The sequence below is a fragment of the Mesitornis unicolor genome, unplaced genomic scaffold (genome assembly GCF_000695765.1).
Source record: "Mesitornis unicolor isolate BGI_N332 unplaced genomic scaffold, ASM69576v1 scaffold10432, whole genome shotgun sequence".
Taxonomy (NCBI): Eukaryota; Metazoa; Chordata; class Aves; order Mesitornithiformes; family Mesitornithidae; genus Mesitornis; species Mesitornis unicolor.
The window spans coordinates 48684-69017 of NW_010169825.1; the positions used below are offsets into that span (position 1 = coordinate 48684).

Genomic DNA, 20334 nt, shown 5'->3' on the forward strand with positions numbered 1-20334 from the left:
CTCCAGCAGCTCAGACCCACAGAGGGCTTTCATTACCCTGACAAAGACTGACGGTGTGCGCTTGCCAAGGCTTGCACTCCGCGTGTTTCAGGTTACACCTAACCTTGAGGTGCAGCGACCCAGGCAGGAGCAATCGGGGGCAAGGAAAGGTTGCTGCAGGCCTCTGAAGACTACAGAGCCCTTACGTCCTCTAAGGGCAGGGATATGGACTTCGCTAGGATCTGCAACAAAAATCAACCCAAAGCAATCGGGGGCAGGCAGCTGCTGGGGCCTTGGAGACAGTGAAAGCAGTGCCTGCGCAGGGCACCCTGAAGCAGATGTTTACCTTGCAAGCAGCCTCACTTCTGAGACTTGTCCTCCTCTGCCTGTTTTGGCACACACAGCCTCCCTGTCCCACTTTCTGGTGGGCAAGATGCCTGAGATTAGCAGTCCCAAACCCCAGTGTCCCTGCGCATAGGGGAGGAAAGACGCCCTTCAGTCTTCTGTTTTACTACGGAGTCTCTGGCTTTAAAAAGTCACCTTTTAAAAAACACCATGGCAGGAAGCATTTAATCAAACATATCCTCAAACATGCGTCGCCCCATGGCTATGTAAAGCTCTTTTTCTTCCGGCGTCATCTGGGCCACCAGCTCAGGGCGCTGGCTCACTTGGCTGTACGAGTGCGGACGCCCAGCCACTGTGACGGTGGGGTCTTCTGCCACCACCTCAAACTCCTCATCCTCCTCCTCCTCCTCCAACCCGTACGTCATGGTGGCCGTGGCGGGAGGGCGGGGAGGGGATTCCTCCTCTGACTCGCTTGTCTCGCTCTCAGAGTCACTAGCGTTGGCGCCAGAGAGAGGAGCGGCACCTCCGACCGTGACTGTGGAAGCAGAAGGTGTCTTCTTCTCGTGGATAAGCAGGGCTCGCATCACCTCCTCGTTGTCATCCAGCGCTGCCCGGCCCTCCTCACGCTCCTGGAAGGCATCCAGATCCCGGCCCCCTGCAAAGAGACACAAGGCAATAAGCATTTCCTCACAGAGATCTGGGTGATGGCCTCGAAGCCTTTTGGGACCCCTATTAATTTTCTGCCACTGAGCACGCCTGGCCAAGTCACATCTTTCTCTATGGCAGCTCCTCCTCTCCCTTAAAAGAGAGAGAAAGATTTTTTCTCATAACAGCAGAGCAAGTACTGACATTTCCTGGGAGCTGGGAGGCCTGGAGTCACTGTGGCTCCCAGCCGGGAGCTCCAGTCAGGAGCACACTGCAAGAGAAGACAACAAACACAGGATGGGCAGGCACCTGGAAAAGACCCCAAACAGGAAGGTACCCCACTCACGCATCCCTCCGCTGCACTGATGCACCTTCCTCACTATGGAGCAGAAAGCAGTCCCTGAGACCTGAATATGGGCTTCCAGATGCTCAGGCTATGCACACACTGATGACACTTGTCTGCGCTACCGATACCCAGACTATGCACCTAATAACGATGCTTGTCAGAGACACAAGCAAATAGCTCAGTGCTGTTTGTTTCACAGGTGAACAAGCACAGGCTGTTTCCTTTTGCCCTTTGTTTCCAGGTTGTGAGACCACAGCCTGGAGGACTTGCACTGATGATGACGATGACCATGGGGTGTTGCTGGCACAGACAATAAACACAGAACCAAAACCATGCCCTGCCCTGTTGAGCTCCCCATCTTTAAGGATTAAGATGAGAAGCAGATGAATCCAGGCAGACAGGGAGAAAGCAGAAATGTATATGTTGTGCCATAAAACAACATTCACGTAGCCATGTCTGGTAAGCTCAGAGGTGCACCTACCACCAGGCAGGAAGGGGAAAGGCTCATTACAGGAACACGGTGGTAGCAAGCAGAATCTCTTTCGTGAAGCAGACGCAGCTCACAGCCTGCAGCCAAGCTGCACAGCACAGTGTGGAAGGCTGCGTTAAAACAGCTCTGGCTTTCAAAGCCGAAACACAGCCCAGCCAAGTCTCACTGGCTCCCTACCTGGACTTCTTATTTGAAAAGGAGTGCGGTTTCCCAGCTGACAGACACACAGCCTGTGCTCCTCTTTCAGTAAGTGTGGCTGTACAATAGTTTGGCGGGTTTGACACAGCTTGGGTAGACAAGGTGTCTGCAGTTCACAGATTCACAAAGATAAAATTTGTTCCGAAAGTGGCATTGTGGAGAAAACTTTTCCTAATCTGACACATGCTGAGAGGACTGAGTCCACCCAGCAACATAAACCCACAGGCAGTATGGAAAAAACCACCACAAAACCAGAACAAAAAATGAAATATAGAGAACCTTATGTAAAAACAAGGCCTAAGAAGTAGGAGACTCTCTGTGGCAAACCTCCTGTCCTGCACCAGAAGATGCTGCATATGGACAGTCGCTGGAGCTGAGGTGATGGCACTCTGTCTTCATACATTAATGCCACTTGCCGCCTTCTCCAAGATACTTTTTCCAACTCAAGATGAAAAAATGCTGAAAAATAGGTAAACTAGGGCAGTAAGTTCTGCATGTAGCACTAAAAGCCAGGGGAGTTTGTAGTCACTCCTCTTCTGTGGTAAAACAAAGGCCAAAAGACCTACCCCTAACTTCACTGGACTTGTGTTTCCATTGTAAATGAAGTTGTAGTAATGGGTGATGGCAACAACTACTAATGTGAATGCACTGGCAACACTCTTAAAAGGAAGGAAGAATAAAGCCTTGTGCTCAGCTTGCTGCTTGTGACTGTAGAGCATAAGAGGTTACTGGAGAGCATCTCTGTGAAATGATGCCGTAGCTCATCACATTGAGAGCTGTGAGGAGCGGGGCTCTCTCTTGCTAGCGAGAACTGTTCCTGCCAGATCCCAGCAGTGAATCTTTTCTGTCAGTGGTCCCAAGTTTCTTCCTCACTGGTTATGTCACCCAAGAGCTACAGAAATGTGCTGCAACAGCAATTTCACGCTATTTCCACAGGCCCCTTCTTCGATCTGCAGTGGTGGTGCAGGTGAAGCAGTGATGCCATCACGCTGTAAGGAGATAAACTCCCCCTCCATGTCCTTCAGTGGCATCTGAGAAAAATTTGTGCTGTGTACACTCAACTTCATCTCAATGAGCCAATTTAAAAACACAGGTAAATTGCATGTCTTGCAGAAAAATGGGGTGGGAACTCACCATGGCTGGTGAGTAACAACAACATCTGCTACAGGCTGCAGGAGGAGGTTGTTTCAATCACCTCACTTTATTTAATCTATTTGGAAAATGTTTTGGGATCCATATATTTGAGAAAAAGATCATGATGTATCTTCTGATCATTATTTCCCATCCATCTTCTCCACTTCCACTCTGTCTACATACTCCACTCCTGAACTGATTTCAGGGTCTCATGATCACACATGTGGTTCCATTTTGCCATCTTCTCTTCTTAGGGCATCAACAGTTTCAGTCCATAATCCTTAAATGACTTGAAGATTGACTGCACCTATTGATCCACTCTCGTAAAAATCATAAAAGGTCTCTATTTCCTGTTTTTAGTGTGTAAGCTGAAACAGCCCACTGACCCAAGCAGAATGGCTCTACCAGTGGTTACAAGATCTTGACTACTGTCTATGGACAACCAGACTCCAGTGTGAATGAAAATAAAAGCAAAGATCACGAGAAACAAACAGAAAGCAATAAAGACTCACCTGCCATGGTGACAGACCTTCCTACTGTATTTCCAGAAGCTTTATCTCTGACATAAACTTCATATAAAACACATTTTGAAAAGCAATTGGCAAGAAGGTTGGGAGCACAAAAACGCTGCTCTAAACTCTGGTAAACTTCAGAGTCACCAAATGTTAATACATGTTATTTTTCAGCAGTGGCCTGTTACGGAGGCACCTTTCTAGATGAACCTTCACCCAAAAGCAAAAAACTCTCAAGGTGGAAGACATAACAGAAAATTAACATTTTAGAAGCACAAATATTTTTATGGGTAACTCTGCTTTACTGACCTAGATTTCAATCCTGGATCTAATAAATCAAGACTTTTTACATCTACCTACACACAGGTGCTTTGCACAGCAGAGGGGAGCAGACAAAGCCTGGAGTGTCGGGAGCTGCAGCTATAGACACACAGGGGAACATATTTTTGACAGCACTTTAAGAGCATCCCATAAGCAGAGCACTGCTTCTGCTCTGTGAGTTTTCTTACCGTCTTTGATTTCATCAGGGTCATAAGCCCCCTGCACCGTGCTCTCCCGTAGCCAAATTGGTCTCTCTCTGGCCGTCTTTCCTTCACCCGCAGCCCGGCTGAGATCATCCTGGTCCTCCATGCTGATGACAACGTTCTGGGTATACAAGTCCTCATAGGATGGTCCTTTGGTAGTCCATGCTTCCCGATGGTGTCCACCTGCAAGGCCAGGTGCTGCTCCTGAACCAGCACCAGCTGCACGCTCCTTGCTACATAAAAGGGAGAGATAAAAAGAGAGTGCTCAGAACAAGCCCTTTCTTGGCCAGCATGGCAACACTTAAACTATGATTAGATATTGTCCATGATCGGTACTGAGAACTTGCATTCTCATTTCTAGTCCGTGGTGTCAGGAATTTCTACACCAGCCTGCTGGCTTGGGGAACTTGGGGGTCTCTAGTGGAAAACCCTACATGAGGCCACGACAACTTCCACAACAGACACTGAAAAGAAGAGGCAGCACAAGGCTGCTGATGTGCTCATGTAAAAACAAACACAAAAAAACAGAATAGCCTGAAGTAAAAGCCACAGCAGCAAAACGTAGTCAAACAGTAATCTGGTATTTGGAAAAGTCTCTGTCTGGCCTTCACACAGCAACCATACACTGCATTAAAAAAAACCACTAAAGTTTAAACAAGTCAGATGATGGGCCCAGAGCCTCAGCATGCTCAGATTAGTGAACCGTTATTAATCACAGGACTCGTGAAGGAGTCACTCATGATGAGAAACACAGTTCAAACCTTTGCTTGAATTGTGAGCACCACTGCCCATGGTAAGTCACACCTCCTGTGTTACACAGGAGCTCTGTGCTATCCACAGACACAGCCTTGGGAGGACTGGGGAGTGCAGGCAGAGGAGAAGAACGATGAGAGGGCAACTTCAAACCAGAGGAGTAGGACTGGGCGAAGGCTTTGTGTGGTGAATGGTGTGGGAGGAGGGAAGACAGAACTGTCTTCATTGAGGAAAAATTGAGAAAGAAAGGCAATGGCCGATGCAAAGGGTACGACAGCCAAAGCCCAGCCCTCCTCTGAGAGGAGCTGCAGCCAGCACGTTTTCCTCCAGGCTCCTTTCAAGTGCAGGAGACTGATGGGTAAACGAAATGTTCCTGCTTGGATCTGATGGAAAGAGGACATCAGGTGGAGTATTTTCTGCACAGTGATGGCAGCGAGCCTAAAATACTCTCTCTGGCCTGTGCTGCTACAGATGCACTGATCAGGGAACGCAGCCGAATGGAAAGCCACTGCTGTCTGGGTGGGGAAAGCCAAACGTGACTGTTCCTCTACTTCAAACTCCTACCTCACCTTCTCAGAGACAGATCCGCTGCAGACTGCACCCACCCTCAGCCATATAATTTCAGTCATTTGACAGTACCTAAGGCTTTGCACAGGGTACAGACCTGCCTGGACTTCTCTTGTCCAGAGCAAATCCATCGAACATACTCGCAGTGTCCCTGCTCTCTTCTGCCAGCCGAGTTGATAGAAGTTGTCAGCGAGCGTGGTTCAGTCACTGCTATCTACCCAATGACCTTTCCTCCAACCGAGAAGCTTAAAATAAAGTTGCAGTCAGAGAAGACCTGAGTAACATGCGCTTTATTTTTTTTAATTCAGAAAGGACTTAACCTCTGCTTGATGAGCTAATTCTGCTGGATTTTGAGGGGTAAACAGTGAGGGGAACACACGCAGGTAGGTGACCATCTCTCTTCCCCAGATGAAAAAATATTGGTGTGTTCAGCTAGTCTGGATTGAGGGCTACTCACAGCCTCCCAGCAGCGAGTTCGTTGGGGTCTGTTAGCAAAACACTTCACAGCATCTGTGTCAGCAGGTGTCCCCACGCTGAATGGTTCTCTCTTGCAGCCAGCCCTGCTAGGAGAGCTTCACAGCAGCCTTGGACTTTGGGGCAGAAGACTCATGCACATCTATTCCTTACGTAACCTAAGGAACCACAGAGACCTTCTTCCTTCCCGGTACCTTTCAGCTCTCCAAGACAGGCGCGTGTTCTGTGAAAGCACCGCTCTGCTTCCCACACAATAGAAATCTATAACGAGCGTTTCCCTGGCGATTTTATGTAATCCACTTTCCTCACAAGATACACAATGCAGCTCTCCCCCAAGCTCTCCTTCCTCACGACTGCAGCGTGACAGCTAAATACTCAGTAGTGCCAGGAACTGCCTAATAATACTTTTGCACAGAGGTCCCCATAAACGTGCCTGAAATGGACCTTTTTCCTACGTGGCATCATTTAGCAGCAAAACACTTATTCCATGACGTCAGGAACGTTTCAAACATGAAAGCAGCAACTCTAAGAGACACCTACAGTATGAATTACTTCAAGCCATCCACTGCAATGTCCCACACTTAGGTGGAAACATCTAGACGCTTTCTGTCTACTTTCAGACCCTGGTGAGCTTTGCAAACACGCCTCAATTTACTTTTTTGTTTGTGGAACTGCATCTTCAGCAACACCTCTGGTAGGCGTCAAGACTACGTGGCCAGGGGAATGCTCCTTACAGCCAGAAAAGGTCTTGCAGCTCAGCAACCCTGTTCCTAAGGCCAGGATTAAACGCCATGGGTCAGGCTCCAGCCAAAGGTGCCTTATGGACAGCACGGAGCGAATGAAGGGAGTGCACCTTAAATCTCTCTCTCTCACTTAGATCCAAGACCTGCTTTCCCCCACCTAGGTCCAGACTTCGCATGGCCATCCTGCTACCAGGAACTGCTCAGACAGTGGCAGCTCAGGGGCTCAGATGTGGCTATATTTGCTGTGTTACCCATCAGTTGTTTAACCCTGATGGAAACCCCTCAACGAGTGGCTTTTAAAGGTGACATAAATAATCCTTGATGTAGCTGAGGTATGGCCCACAGAAACCACACTGTGCAATGGGGAAACAACTTGAAATTTTCAGCTCAATCCTGCCCAGACTGTTACGAAAAGGTCTTGAATAATGGAGATAACTCTTTTTGTGCAGTGTTTGAAATACAGCACTTTTTTACTTAGCTGCTATTAAGAACTTCAACTTCACAATGGACAACCCATGGTCCTTGAAAGCACAACCACAAAAAAACTAATTCTGTGAAGATTTCTGTTATATGAAATCATGCCATTTTGACATGGAAGGGATATTAAAATCCATCTGTTTCAGAAAACCACAGAGAAGGGCTCAGGTGAAGCAGGTTTCATTTGAAACCTGTGGGGCTAATTCACGCTCTGCTGAAATTAAGAAAATTAACGGCCTCCTAGAAAGATATAAACAAAGATTTGCCCAGTTTCCCACAGCAGGTGAATGGCAGTTACACAACGTCAGCGTGGTTGCTTGGAGCTGCAACTCTCCTGGAAACACATGGAGTTGCCTGCATCAGCGCAAAAAGAAGATGCAGGCACTTTGTGACCTTTTCTGTTTGTTTCAGAATCGTCAGATGTCAGCTGTGTCCATGATTTCAGACACCATGAAAACAGACATGGTAAGTAACCCAGGGTTTGGCATTTGAAAAAAAAATCTCACAGCAGCGCTTTCATGCAATTAGCTGCTTTGAATTAATAAGAGTTAATAAATAATTAAATCACTGTATGTGCTGAAGCAAGTTGTGTTCAAGTAAGCATTTAAAAAGCCACCTATTTATTTTGTCATTCCTTGCTCAGAGAAATTAATCATTTACAATGTTTTTTAAGTATTTAAGAGTCAAGTAAGTGGGTGCTGCTATTTAATCATGGGACTGCACCAGACTTCTGCTGTGATAATTTCCTGTGCGCAGAAGGGGAAGACTGAGAAATTACTCACTTTTTGGTGAGGTTATCCCAGTTCTACTACTCAAACTACAGAAAAGGGTTTTAAAGCAAAGTCTAGAGATCCAGCTTGGGCAAAGAGGCTTCAAAGACTCCCTATATCACCAAAGACATGTTGAGTGACCTTGGAAAATTCTCTTCCCTTCTCCATATTGCTTCTGTTTTTCTACCAGGATGATGAGGAAAATTATCTACCTTCTTGGCCAGAAAAAGGCTATGAACAGACAAAGAATTTTTTATTATATTAATTAGAGACTGTCTAGCATGAATATACGAGGAACATTCTCTCTCAAGGTTAGCCTGAGAGAAAAAGAGTATCCTGCTTGCTCTCCCATTAACTAAAGCCAAGCACCCCAAGGCACTGTGGGAATACTTCCCCTCATGTACATTTTCCCCCCTCCGTGTGTTTAATTAATTTTTTTTTAAACGCAGAGAAGTGCATCACATTTCACCACAGCTGACAAAACTGACAGCTCCCCACATCTTTCTGCATTATTTAAACATCATCTGTTTTTGTACAGCTAGGAATGTTCTGAAAGTGTCATTTCCCATGGGTAGGAATATTTTAAAGAGTTTCTGACTATAACATGGTCTCCTGAAAAGAAGAGGTGCGTAACAAGTAGGAGAAAATCAGAAGGAAAAAAACCACCCTTATTACAAGCAATGTCTTTGAACCAGAATGTTGCTATATGTGGATCTGAAACACAAAATATAGAATGGAGACAGCTTAGTTTCAAAAGCCGGGTAGAAGTAAAAGGAGCAGATGAAAGATACAGGTTTGAGAGAACGAAGACAGTGAAGATGGCACCTTCAGAGCTTTGCCAAATGGCTGCAGTTTACATTTCCTAAATAGTGGGGCAAGGGCTTGGTATACATACCAGCTGCAGCACAACAAGCAGCAGGCAATTCACGTATCCCACCCCACAGAAAACTCCATGTAGGAGGTTGACCAGAAGAGCAGTAATCTCCCTGGTTTAGGAAAAAACACTTGTGGCCCTTTGTCTCCTTATAAACCACACATTTTTGGGGAATCTGTCAGCTGCTTGCACAGTTGGTGCTGAACAAGTAAGTCCTCAACACAGCCAGAGGCTGCACACAGTTTGGGAAAGCCTCACAGAGCAGACGAATGCACTGCAAGGAAGTGGCACAGCAAGAGAAGACCAAACATGTCCCCACCTCTGCTTCAGGGCAGGAATCTCTGTGGGTTCTGGCTCAAGGATTTCATAGGCTAAGTTAACGTCTTCCGTGTCACGAAGCAGTGCATAGATGGGCTCAATCTGCTCATTAAATCTTGCCACGAGAGTCCTTGCGTCCTTTTTGGGCATTGCCGACTCATCTTCTTCCACTTCGGTCTCGCAGAAAGTACAGCGGAAAGTTCCTGAAACGAAAAAAATTGCTAAGCATTGGAAGGAAAGCAGCAGGGCACATTTTAAATGTCAGCTACGATTGGACTGCAGTAAAAAGCTTCACAGTATGCTCTTTGGAGTTCAAATATCATCTGGTTCAGGTGCTCGCACTGGTACCTCCCAGGCCACATGAACAGGCGAATTTCACAGTGAAGCAGGGTGTAGTTTTACACTGCACCAACCACTCTGCAGTAACTGCTAAGATAACCATTTTTACTCGGCAACTAATGCAAAAAAGATGGCTTCTCCTTCTGTTTCAGGGCCAAAACACACAAATCAGTTATTACTGCAAAGCAGTAAATGCAAAAACTTATCCCACCTAATCTCCATATTATCTTCTCAAAATTAAGAATGGCAAGATAAGATTTGTATGAATGGCAATTAAGAATAAGCTCAGTTTACAGACCTCATCTGGCTCTACAAAAACAAGTCAAACAAAGGCAACTGAAATGGCTGCACTGCAACACGGTTACAAAACCCCCATGGGGCTTCTGCACAGGCAGGCTTTGCAGTTTCAGGCTTCATCTCTAAGAAGGACCCTGCGGGCAGTACCTGCACAGGAGGACCTCACCATTCAGTCCACCACGAGGAGAGCAGCGCAGTGCAGTGACTGATCCTTGCGAGTGCTGGACTGAGAACAGCCTCCTCACAACACGCACACCCAGAGTGATGCTCACAGGTTTCTCCAGTTCTCTCGACCCTGTGTGTTTTGGTTTTTTTTTATCCATTTGGTGACATCTGTACACATCTAGCATAATCTCTCAATACCCTGGAGGATAGGCCATATCAGGGAAATTATAAGCTTACATCTAAAAATCAGGATTAATATCAGTACTGAGGCCTGCTATATCACCAATGCCACGTGCAAACGCAGACAAAAGCACCAGGTTTGCCCAGGGCACACGGGCAGGCTGTAATGAGACAGGCTGGCAAGCCAGGGTTTCTGCTATCTTGTTCTGCCGCTTACACAGACTTGCTAGTCTTGTCACTTCATTTCTCAGTGCTCCTCTTTCTCTGCCTGCAAGACAGCGATAAAAACAGACCCAACTTCTTCCCCGGTGGCTGTGAGGGCTAGACAATGCTTGCGCACTTCTTGGGAAATGCACAAAAGCCCTGTGTATGGCAGGAGGTAGATCTGCTGCCTCTTACCACAGTCTGCACAAGTGCAGTTTTCTACATCAGCACCATCTGAAGCAGCTTTTGCTCATTGTGAGTCATAAATTAACGTGAATGCGTTGTGTATGTGGCCTCTAATACGTACACATTTCCTGCAATAAACTCTCTCGTTCAAAAGTCTGTCTTATCTACGTGTAAGAGCTAGAGCATCAAACAACAGCAGTATGCAAAGGAAAGGATTAAGTGGATAAAGTGCTCTTCTCTCCCATCCAAGCATGAAACGCTCTGCTTGTTTGCTCAGGCTGTAAAAATTGCCCCTACTGATTCAAAACCTGTACATTATATAAGCTGTCAGCCTGGCAAAAATTAAAGCCGAAGTTTGGTCTCCTTATCCCCCATCTGAGGCTACTGGTGTGACAAACTGGCAAACAGGTTGAATCCATTTAAAATAATTAGCACATCTCTGTTCTCACAATGGACTTAGTGAACAAACACAGGTTAATGAGGAAAACTCTCCTCTTTTACACTCCCCCAAAAGTCCTGTTATATGTTCCTGAGACAGCTCAGACTTTTCACGCTTCCATCTGTGAACCCCATGAGTATTTGCAAAAGATTAAGATTGTAGGGAGAATGGTTCCAACTCAGAGTACCAAAAAATCAGAAAGTAACTAATGAAACAGAAGTCCTAAAGCTATCAGGGATTTGCTGCGACTTCCACCCCTCAGGGTTCTTAATAAGCAAAAAACCCCCGAAAAACAGTTAATAGATGAATAATGTAAGGAATCTGGGAATGAGTGAAATGACAAGCTTCCTCCATTAATACGCTCACTTCTTTTGAGGTGATGCAGCATTTCACAAGAGGCATATGTGATCAGAGAACTGAGAAGTTGCTTTGCCATGGCAGATGACATTTATAAGTTGCAAACCTCTTTCTTTAGGTCACAAAATGTCACCCGAGCTTTTATGACATGGCACATCACATCAGCAGTGACACATGCTCCTTACAGATGTGAATTGCATGTGACAAACATGAAGTGGAAGCCATCCAAAGGCTGAGAATGACAATGTTCCCACTCTGACAACTTATTTCTTCCTTCAGCCCCTATGCAACTGAGAGTTTTCCACTCAAGTACGCTGCATAAAGCAGGACAAGTAGATCCTGGAGTGAACAGACATTTCCTGCATCCTGGAAATGCTCATGGAGAGCACATACATCCTCTCCATACCACACATGCTCAGGTACTCAACAGACCTCTCTGGCTTTGTGTTAAAACCCAGCCATCTGAAAGAGAGCTCCTCGTCTGCTCCCAGGCTCTCCAGGGCAGATAGGCTGGCAATCTGGCTCCCCAAGGCATACCAAGATTAAAGCAGCTCAAGCTCTGAAGTATAAGGCCAGAATATTTAGAGATAATGTCTAATGACTTGATTTCACTTGAGAGAAGGAAAAGGTCAACTGCCCACAGACATTGCATGCACGATGCCCAAGCATGCATGAGGCATCCGATATAATTAACACATCTAACTGGCTCCAGCCTCCCAAGTCTGAAGCCCAGGTCCTTCTCTAAGGGTTCAAGCCCCATCTCCAGCCCAAGGAGGTGTATTTTTTCCATTCTGTCCTTCAGGCTGCTGCCCCAAACTCTCACTACTCTGATACTTACAAACTATTTAATTTTCAATCAAAATACCTGTAGGTCAGCTCAGCTAGCTTCCATCTTGTTGTTAACCCTTCAGGTATATTTACAAACTGCTGTGTTACTCATCCCTCCATCTTCATTTTACAAGGCTCAATAAGCCACACATTTCCCTCTGCTTTTTCAAACTGGCCACCCATTCCACCCACCATGCTAGCAGCCTCACTGGGCACTTTCTCCAGCTTGCTCTCTTCTTTCTCCTGTAAAGCTGGAAGTATATACAAGGGTCCAGATGAGTTTTCCCAAAAGCCCAGCGGCATTAATGCTGATCTGATAGCCACTGAGACCTTTTAAGATCACGGTGTAACAGATGACAAAAGTGTTGCCTCAATTACTGCAAGATCTAGCAGTGCTACCAGCCCTTTCTTCCTCCTTTGTAGCTTCCAGTGGATAAGCTCCTCATTTACAGGAAGTATTTGCATTAGATGCTAGGTGCATGATACTGTAGTTTACACTATAATCTTTCAGCTTCTTTCTATTACTCCAGCCTTCACCCTCATCCAATTCTCGACTGCATCACAAAACATTAAGCTAATTTCTTTTCAAAATCTCCCACAACCTTCTTTTAGAAGTAGCGTTATTACCATTACGTGAAGAGTGAGCTAAGGCACAGATGGCACAGTTTCAGAAGTATCTGCTGATTGGAGCAGCACTTGATTTGAGATGCCTAAGAAATGCTTTTCTGAAACTCCTGTGTCAGGAAAGAGCATGCAGTATTTTCACCAATCTTCTTCCAGGCTCTAGAATCGGGCATCTCAGTTGTGTTAGGTACAACAGCTAATGGTAGCCTCTGAAAAGTTTAGCTCAAAATGACCAGTCCAGCAGCACACAGAAAACCAGCTGGCCTGGAGGATCAGATCATGTTCCTGTGGCTACCACTGCCATTTTCTTCAACTAATTCCCTGACTTTCACACCGCACATTTTTCCTCCTTCTGCGGAAAGCCAGAAAAAAAAGTGCATTAGACACGCACAGCTCATCTCTGTTATTGAGCAAAGCATATGTTTTGTGAAGGAAAAGAATTATGTTGTAGAGAAAAAGTTACAGGATGTATAAGCGACTTTAATTTCAGCACACTCTAACCCCAAGTACTTCGTTTGACGTTAAAAAGAAAGTATTAAGACCTTGAGGAAAGGACAGGAGTTTCCCAGGTTCCTACCAACAGGGGCACGATCCCTTGCCAGTTTGCTTCCTGGCAACAAAGGGAGGATGAGAAGGAAACGCCTCAGGTCCTGCTCTAGCTTCTCGCAAGAGATGTGCTTTGTGGGACCCCACTGTCCTACCTGCTAGCCCCATGCCTGAGGTTTCAGTCCCATCTGCTCCAACCCCAGTTCCTGGCTTTTACCCACTCTGATGGTCCTGTTCTCCTTGCTAGCAAGTCCTCTCTAATCTAGTCCTCCTATCTAGTTCTGCTTTCTTGGCCCAGGCTTCTCTCATTTCTCATACATCCCTGGCCATCCTTCTTTTCCAGGTTGCTGTTTGCAACCTCAGCCTCCCCCTATTCCTGCTCCTCTCTACTCCACACTCTTTGATCAGCTCACTCTGCTTCTTAATTTGAGCACTGGTCATCAGATTAATTTCCTGTTTCAAGCTAGAAAGATAGAAGATCTTTCCATAGCACAACCTGTCATTCAGAACAATGTAACACAAGCAAAAGAATATGCATTTCTCTGGTCTCCTCTTCCATTCTTCAAAATGGCCAAACTGTTTTTGGAATGGGAAAAACTCAGCATAAAGTAATTGTTTGACAAAGTTTTGAACAGCACAAAAAACACAGAGCCATTCCTACGCCTGCCTTCTGCAAACGATCCAAGCTCATGTAATGGAAATACTTAGCAACCTAAGTAATAGGCAGTGCTGTCAGTACAAATTATAATTAACTTCCTTTCATTTCTCATTGATTTTCAAGATTCAGAGGACTGTTTACGACAGCAGCTAAAGGCATTTCTCTCCTGAATCATTGAAGACACAAATACTAGGCCAAGTGGCTACAGCAGACCTGGATGATCAGTTACCATGTCATACTCCATATTAGGATATGAAGATATTCACCCACTAGAAGTAGCAACCTGAGTGATTTAAACAAAGCAAAGAGAGTTTTAATTACTTCAGTGGACCAAACTAGTAACAGAGCTAACTGTTAAAACAGCTGATTGTTAACTGGATTAATGCTAATGCAGATTATACTGTAGGAGCTGTTGAACTTTAGTCACTCTCAGACTTAAACAGACTTCTCAGCCCTCATTATAGTCCCCTTGTCACCTCAACAAGAAAGCAACCCAGTGAGTCTGAGTGGGAAACGTGCTCCTGCCCCACAGAAAGATGAGTCTCCCGTTGATTTTATTGGGTGGCCTCCCCTGGTCCCATCTCTCTTTTCTCCCCACACTGGAGACCTGTAGTCCAAAGCACATTTGCATTCCAAAAATCCAGTTGTTTTAGGCAAAAAATACAGAAACCCACCAATAAAACCTGTCTCCAGAACACCACAGCAATACCCATTCTCTCTTGCAAGTAATTCAGTGTTTTTACCCACGCATTAAAAGAGCCAATTACAGAGCACAGTGTGTTACATAAAATGTAATGCCACATCTCATCTTTCCGAGACAGGTTTTATGGTCCACTGGATCTCGAGCTCTTGAGGACACTCCACAGCTCAGGGCTGACTGCAGTGCTCTATCCTGAAACGTGACACAGAAAGTGTGTGTTTTCTCATCTTAGTCCTGGTTGGGATAGTCCAGAGCTGAAGCTGTTGTCAGAGCTTCTTACGGTACAAGAACAAACACTGGACCACGTGTAGGAAACGTCAGCATTTTGGGAAGATCTGCTAACTGCGCTTCTGGAATAAAATATCCAGCTTTGCTACTGAAACCCAAAATGCATCAGGCTTCATCCCAACAGTTTGAAAGGGCTTGCTTTAAAATGACAAACTATAGGGAAGACAAGGTATATCGCAACTGAGATGCGCAACACTGGGCAGAGACGGTGAGAGGGCAAATCCAGAACACGCTGGCGACACCTGAAAGCAGAGAAGTACCCAGGAAGATGCTGCCCAGAGATAGTCAGTGCGGTGGCTGCAGTTTGGAGCCGAGTATGCAGCCCCTCTGCAAATGGCACTGCAACCAAATCGTGACACTCGCCAGATGAGGCCTGAGCAGCCGTGAACATGGACTGCTAAATACAGCATCCTGCCCCCAGAACTGACAGCTCTTGTTGGAACAGGCCAGGAAAGTACTGCAACTCCTCTGCCCCTCTCTGCCTTTCCTGAAGAGGTGCGACCAGGTACACACAGTTAGGATTATGGGCAGGAAGAACAGCAACAGCTGATGCTAAACAGCCATCTGATGCATCCTGTTATCAGATCCTAGACTGAAATTCACTAAAACATCTTTTCTATCACAATTCTGCCACAGATGAGTGAGGAAGCATGTGGAGTGCATGTCCATGAAATGTCAAGCACAGCAGTTCAGCCAGAATGGGGCTAGGAACAAATAAGGTAACTAATACTGTTATCTGAAGAGAGATTTTAATCTCTCTACGGATTTTCTGCAGTATCTGAATTTCTAAGAATGCCATTTACCTACAGTTTACAAATGAGATTGAGAACCTAAACTGAAGGAAAAAAAAAAATCCTTTTAACTTTATATGCCCCAAAGGTAGACCCAGTTTCTCCCAGGTACATACATATTCTAGTACAAATCCCACTGAGTCAACGGCTATGAGATCAATACTTCTCAGTATCAGAATGTAAGGTTTTAAGACAGGTTTCTGTGAACTACAGAATGAACGAGGATTGTTCGCCTGCAAACAGCTTGTTTTCACTGACCTGTTCAGTAGGAAATAGGAGTGGATGGTGGAGGCAGGAGGATAAAATCTCAGGACAGCATCCAAATGTCTAGCCCACAGGTACAACAGGTTTAGGAAGGAGCCTTACATACTTCTATCCTCCAAATCAGCCTTGAGAAAAGGTTTATTCTATGAATTCAGTAAGTGCAAAACCCAGTATTTGATCATAGAGTTCAACACCATTTCATAACATATGGACACCAAGATACAGCTCTGACTTTTGAGTACCTGACTTAGAGCCTTCATAATGGCTTCTTAAACATTTTTCTTGTTTAGTATAGATTCAGAGTATTGAATTGCCTACCAGGTATTAAACAGAGAGTAAATATTTCATTTGGGATTAATGTCAATCAGTTTCTTTTCAAAGCTTCTATTACTGTAATATAGATGCAGCAGATGCAGCATTTAAGAGCACTTATGCAGTAGCACTATTTCTGATTCAGATGAGGTAATTCTGCCAGAAACGTGTTCAAGAAGGTTCAAAACTGAAACTCACCAACATATGAAAAATGATCAAGCCAATTTGTTTAAAAAATAAAAACAAGTTGGTAACTTTTAACAAAAAAGAGAGATACAGACATACTCTTAAACACACAGCAGGACAAGCAAAAGATAAAAGAAATGTATTTTATAATTGCCATTAACCAGTGTCTCGCTATAATCAGAAGGAAATTTCACTTAGCCAGTGCATATGTTCATGTATTATTTATTCTCCCTGAGAGCAGTGTGTAAATGTATAAAAATTGAGGGACTGGCAGTCCTGGAAACAGAAGGTCTCTCTGCTAAGCTGCAGAGCGGATTTTATTCAGGCTGTTCCATTATCCTAGGCATAATTTGGAAAAATGGTGGTGCTGGAATGTTATTACAGATGGCCAAGAACAGTGTCCAGCACTTCTTCTGGACCCTCTCAGCACAAAATGAACCCTACTGTTAATAAATGTAGGAAGTGCTGAGATAAGAAACCCTTGGCAACACCTTCAAATACACAGACAGCATTCTTCTTCCCATAAAATCTCAAGTATTTAGGGACAGGGAAACAGAAGGTTTCAGAGGCTTGTCCCAGACCCCCCTGTTTCAGGCAATGGCAAACATGAAATACTTCCCATGCCTGAGATCCATTTGTCGAACAACACCAGCACTTCTGATTTTTTTGGAAGAGATCTATTCTTCCATGTTCTCTGTCACTATCAAATCCCATTAGTAACATAGATTCCCTGAGGAGAGAGATTTACAGCTCTGGCACACCTACTATGCTACTTGTAGTCATAAAGAGCTTCAAATTCAATAGATGGTGGCTCACAAAAGCCAACAACTGAAACCCTTTACTTTCAAATCCTCTTCAGAGTTAATGTGTGGCAAGAAAAATTCCCTACAGCATGAGCTTCCTCCACAAAGTTCCTAGGGCCACCAACAGAGAACAATACAGATTAATAGAAAAAATAAAAAATGTCATTTTCTCGTCATTATAATAAACTCCAGCTAAAAAGAAGGGTACCCAAGGGAACATGCTGTGCATAGGGAGACTCTGCATTTCATGCAGATCTGCTCAAGTACACAAAAGAAATCTATTTCAGAACAAAGAGCATGAACGAAATCCTCAAGCCATGGTCCCAAGGCAGTATTTGAAAGGCTAACAGGGTAAATGTCAGAAGCATGCGTTTCCGTACCAGTGCTTCGAGCAGTGGCCTGCCTTGGGATGGCAGCAGCCGGCAATGGCAAGAAAGAGGACGCAAGGCAGCGAGCTCCAAGCCAGCGTGTTTTTTCCAGCCTTATTTTCAGCAGTGTCACAGGATGGGGCAACACCAAGATGGCAAACTGCTCTTCAGTCTTTGCTTTTTTTTTTCCATGAGGCTTTGGAGGCCTTTCACCATGAACAATGTGGGTTTTTCAGATGCTGGCTACTCAAGAACAAAGATGGTCTATTACCAAAACAGCTGCCACGTTACCCTCTTTTCTGAAGGTCTGGAATAGCTCATGGAGAATACTCACCAGCTCTTTACTGGTGTAAGAGATCATGCTCCCAGCCTGTGGTATTTGAAAGATGCCCCAGCACTGCAAAAATATACAGTGGTATGTGATAAGAACGAGTACTGCCCTCCAGTTGGCTTTTTGCGATTCACTTTTTGCTGGGAATACAAACGATGACGCAAGCTACTATTTTCTACTCAACTAACGCCTATTCTCAGCAATAGAAAAGGTAACAGGTCCCCTTCTGAGACATGTGCACACACCCTGAGCCTGGAAGTCCCACCTTTTAAATGCTGCCTTGCACATATATTTTTATAAATCTGTAGATTCTTTTCATATATCTCCCATTTTATCACATGAAGCCTCACTTGTTACCTGCATCAAGAAAACTGGAAATCCTCCTGTGCTTTTTTGTACCTTTAGATATTCTTCTGGGTAGTCATGGCACCACCTGTTCTCTTCTCTTCCTAATGCTATGCCTTCTAAAATCCCCTTCATATGTAAGTTCTTTCTTCTTTACCCTCAAAGGAGGTAACCTGGTGCTCAGTGCTGTGGCCAGAGCCGGCAGAAGGGAGCAAAGTCAAAAGAAATGTGATGGGCAAAGCTTCTTCCCAAGATGGTGCACTTGGTGCCCGACCACTCTCCTTCCCTCTCTTCCATATGGAGCCATTAGTGACAGGAGCTTGGGCAGCACTTTGTGGCTGAGGCAGTAGCTGGCAGGAAGGACCCCATTTTCCCACTAAGTAGAAAAGGGAGAGCAAAAGGAAGGAGAACCTCTCCAGGATTGAGCTGAGCTTCAAACTGCGGGAAGGTGCCAGAACTGCCGTAGATAGAAAAAAGTTGGCAGTTTCTAAGTGGCAGAATTGCATGGATGCCAGGAGGTAACCTGGAACAGAAAGGGAAGCTAACACACACCAGGCCTACAAAAATGTTGGAAAAATAAATCAGGGACCAAAATAACAGGGCACCAGATGAAACGCGCAGGAGAAACTGCTGAGGATGCTCAAATCCTTGCCCACAATATTGGGCAGGATCTCCTGTGAAGCCGGGACCGAGGTCTGGGTAGCTCTCTCCGACTGCCTAAGCAAAAGAAGCAATGGGGGAGATTATTTTTTACCTTCCTATAGAATGACCTTATCTATCCCCTTTTCTTTTGACTCATGCAATGGGAACCACCACCTTTGCAGGTGAGGGACTAAAACAACAGTATGGTCTAGTGAGACAGTCACAAGTGCCATAGGCACAAATTAAAAGCCAAGATTTCTGCCAACCCTTCAAAGACCAAATTCCCAGCACTCTCACCTTTACTACCTGCTTGGAAAGGAGGTGCTGTTTTCAACCACTGCTCTTTCTAGAATAAAAATATCTTCTACTGCTAAGGGCAATTTTTGCCTTCTGTAGTGCAGTCTCTCATCACAGGTTTCATGGTAAAACTGAGTAATGCTCACCCATGGAGCCAGGCACCTCTGCACTGCAGGGTTTGTACATAACACCATCTTAACAGCATGCAACCACAAATCTTTTTTATTTAAAGAGCAAGACATTCCATGTGCATATAACTTTCATTAAACCATCCTCTCACTCCAGCAACTTGCATGCCAAAAGAAGCCATTTGGAAAGACAAGGAGAATGAAATAAACTCCTTCCCGAGATTATTTTGCTTAGTAAAAAGATAAGCGAGACAGGACATTTCAGGTGTCCAGAGATGCAAAGTACTAAGAGTCTGACCTTCCTGCAGTGGCACACAGGCGAACTTATCAGAAACTAAACCTGCAAGACTAATTTTCCAGTTCAGCCTGACCTATGCATAACAAGAAATAAGTCCATCAATTTATTTTCATTCTCATAATCTGCAACACCAGCAAGAGAAAAGGACTTTGTTAGTATCAGGAGTGTTTTAACAGTGTTTCTAACCCAAAGTTTACTGCTGTTGCAGATAAACCACTAGTGATTTGCCATCTCACTCCTGGAGCTGTTAAAGAGAGATATTGATGAAGCTTATAGTAACGCCAGACAAAGCAATAAAAAGCCTCCTTGACACTGACAAATTTTGAGTGTCCAGAGGGACCACCTTCTCTCTATGCCATTCTCTTTCCTGCCTTAAGGTAATTTCTTCTTACTGCTAACATCTCAAATTAGATCACCTGAAAAATAAGAGCTGAAGCTCAATTCAGCCTTGCCTTGTCTTCCACTCACTGTTACATACAGACATAGCCTGCAGACTATCCTTCATAGGAAATACTTCTTTAAAAACCTAAAACAGCACTACCATTTAAAAAGAATTAATAAAAGAAAAGTGGTTAAAATATGGAGAATGTGCTATTTAAGGTAAACTGT

General features: G+C 44.8%; 1 protein-coding gene across 1 annotated transcript; it reads right to left on the reverse strand.

Moving 5' to 3' along the window:
- Window positions 1–548: 548 nt before the first annotated feature.
- Window positions 549–13482, reverse strand: LOC104536770 (general transcription factor IIE subunit 1-like). The gene is made up of 5 exons (XM_010179487.1): window positions 13470–13482; window positions 12276–12395; window positions 9151–9370; window positions 4159–4406; window positions 549–979 (listed from the first exon to the last, which is right to left on the reverse strand). Exons 1-5 carry the CDS (start codon window positions 13480–13482, stop codon window positions 549–551), a joined length of 1032 nt encoding a protein of 343 aa, XP_010177789.1.
- Window positions 13483–20334: the final 6852 nt, after the last annotated feature.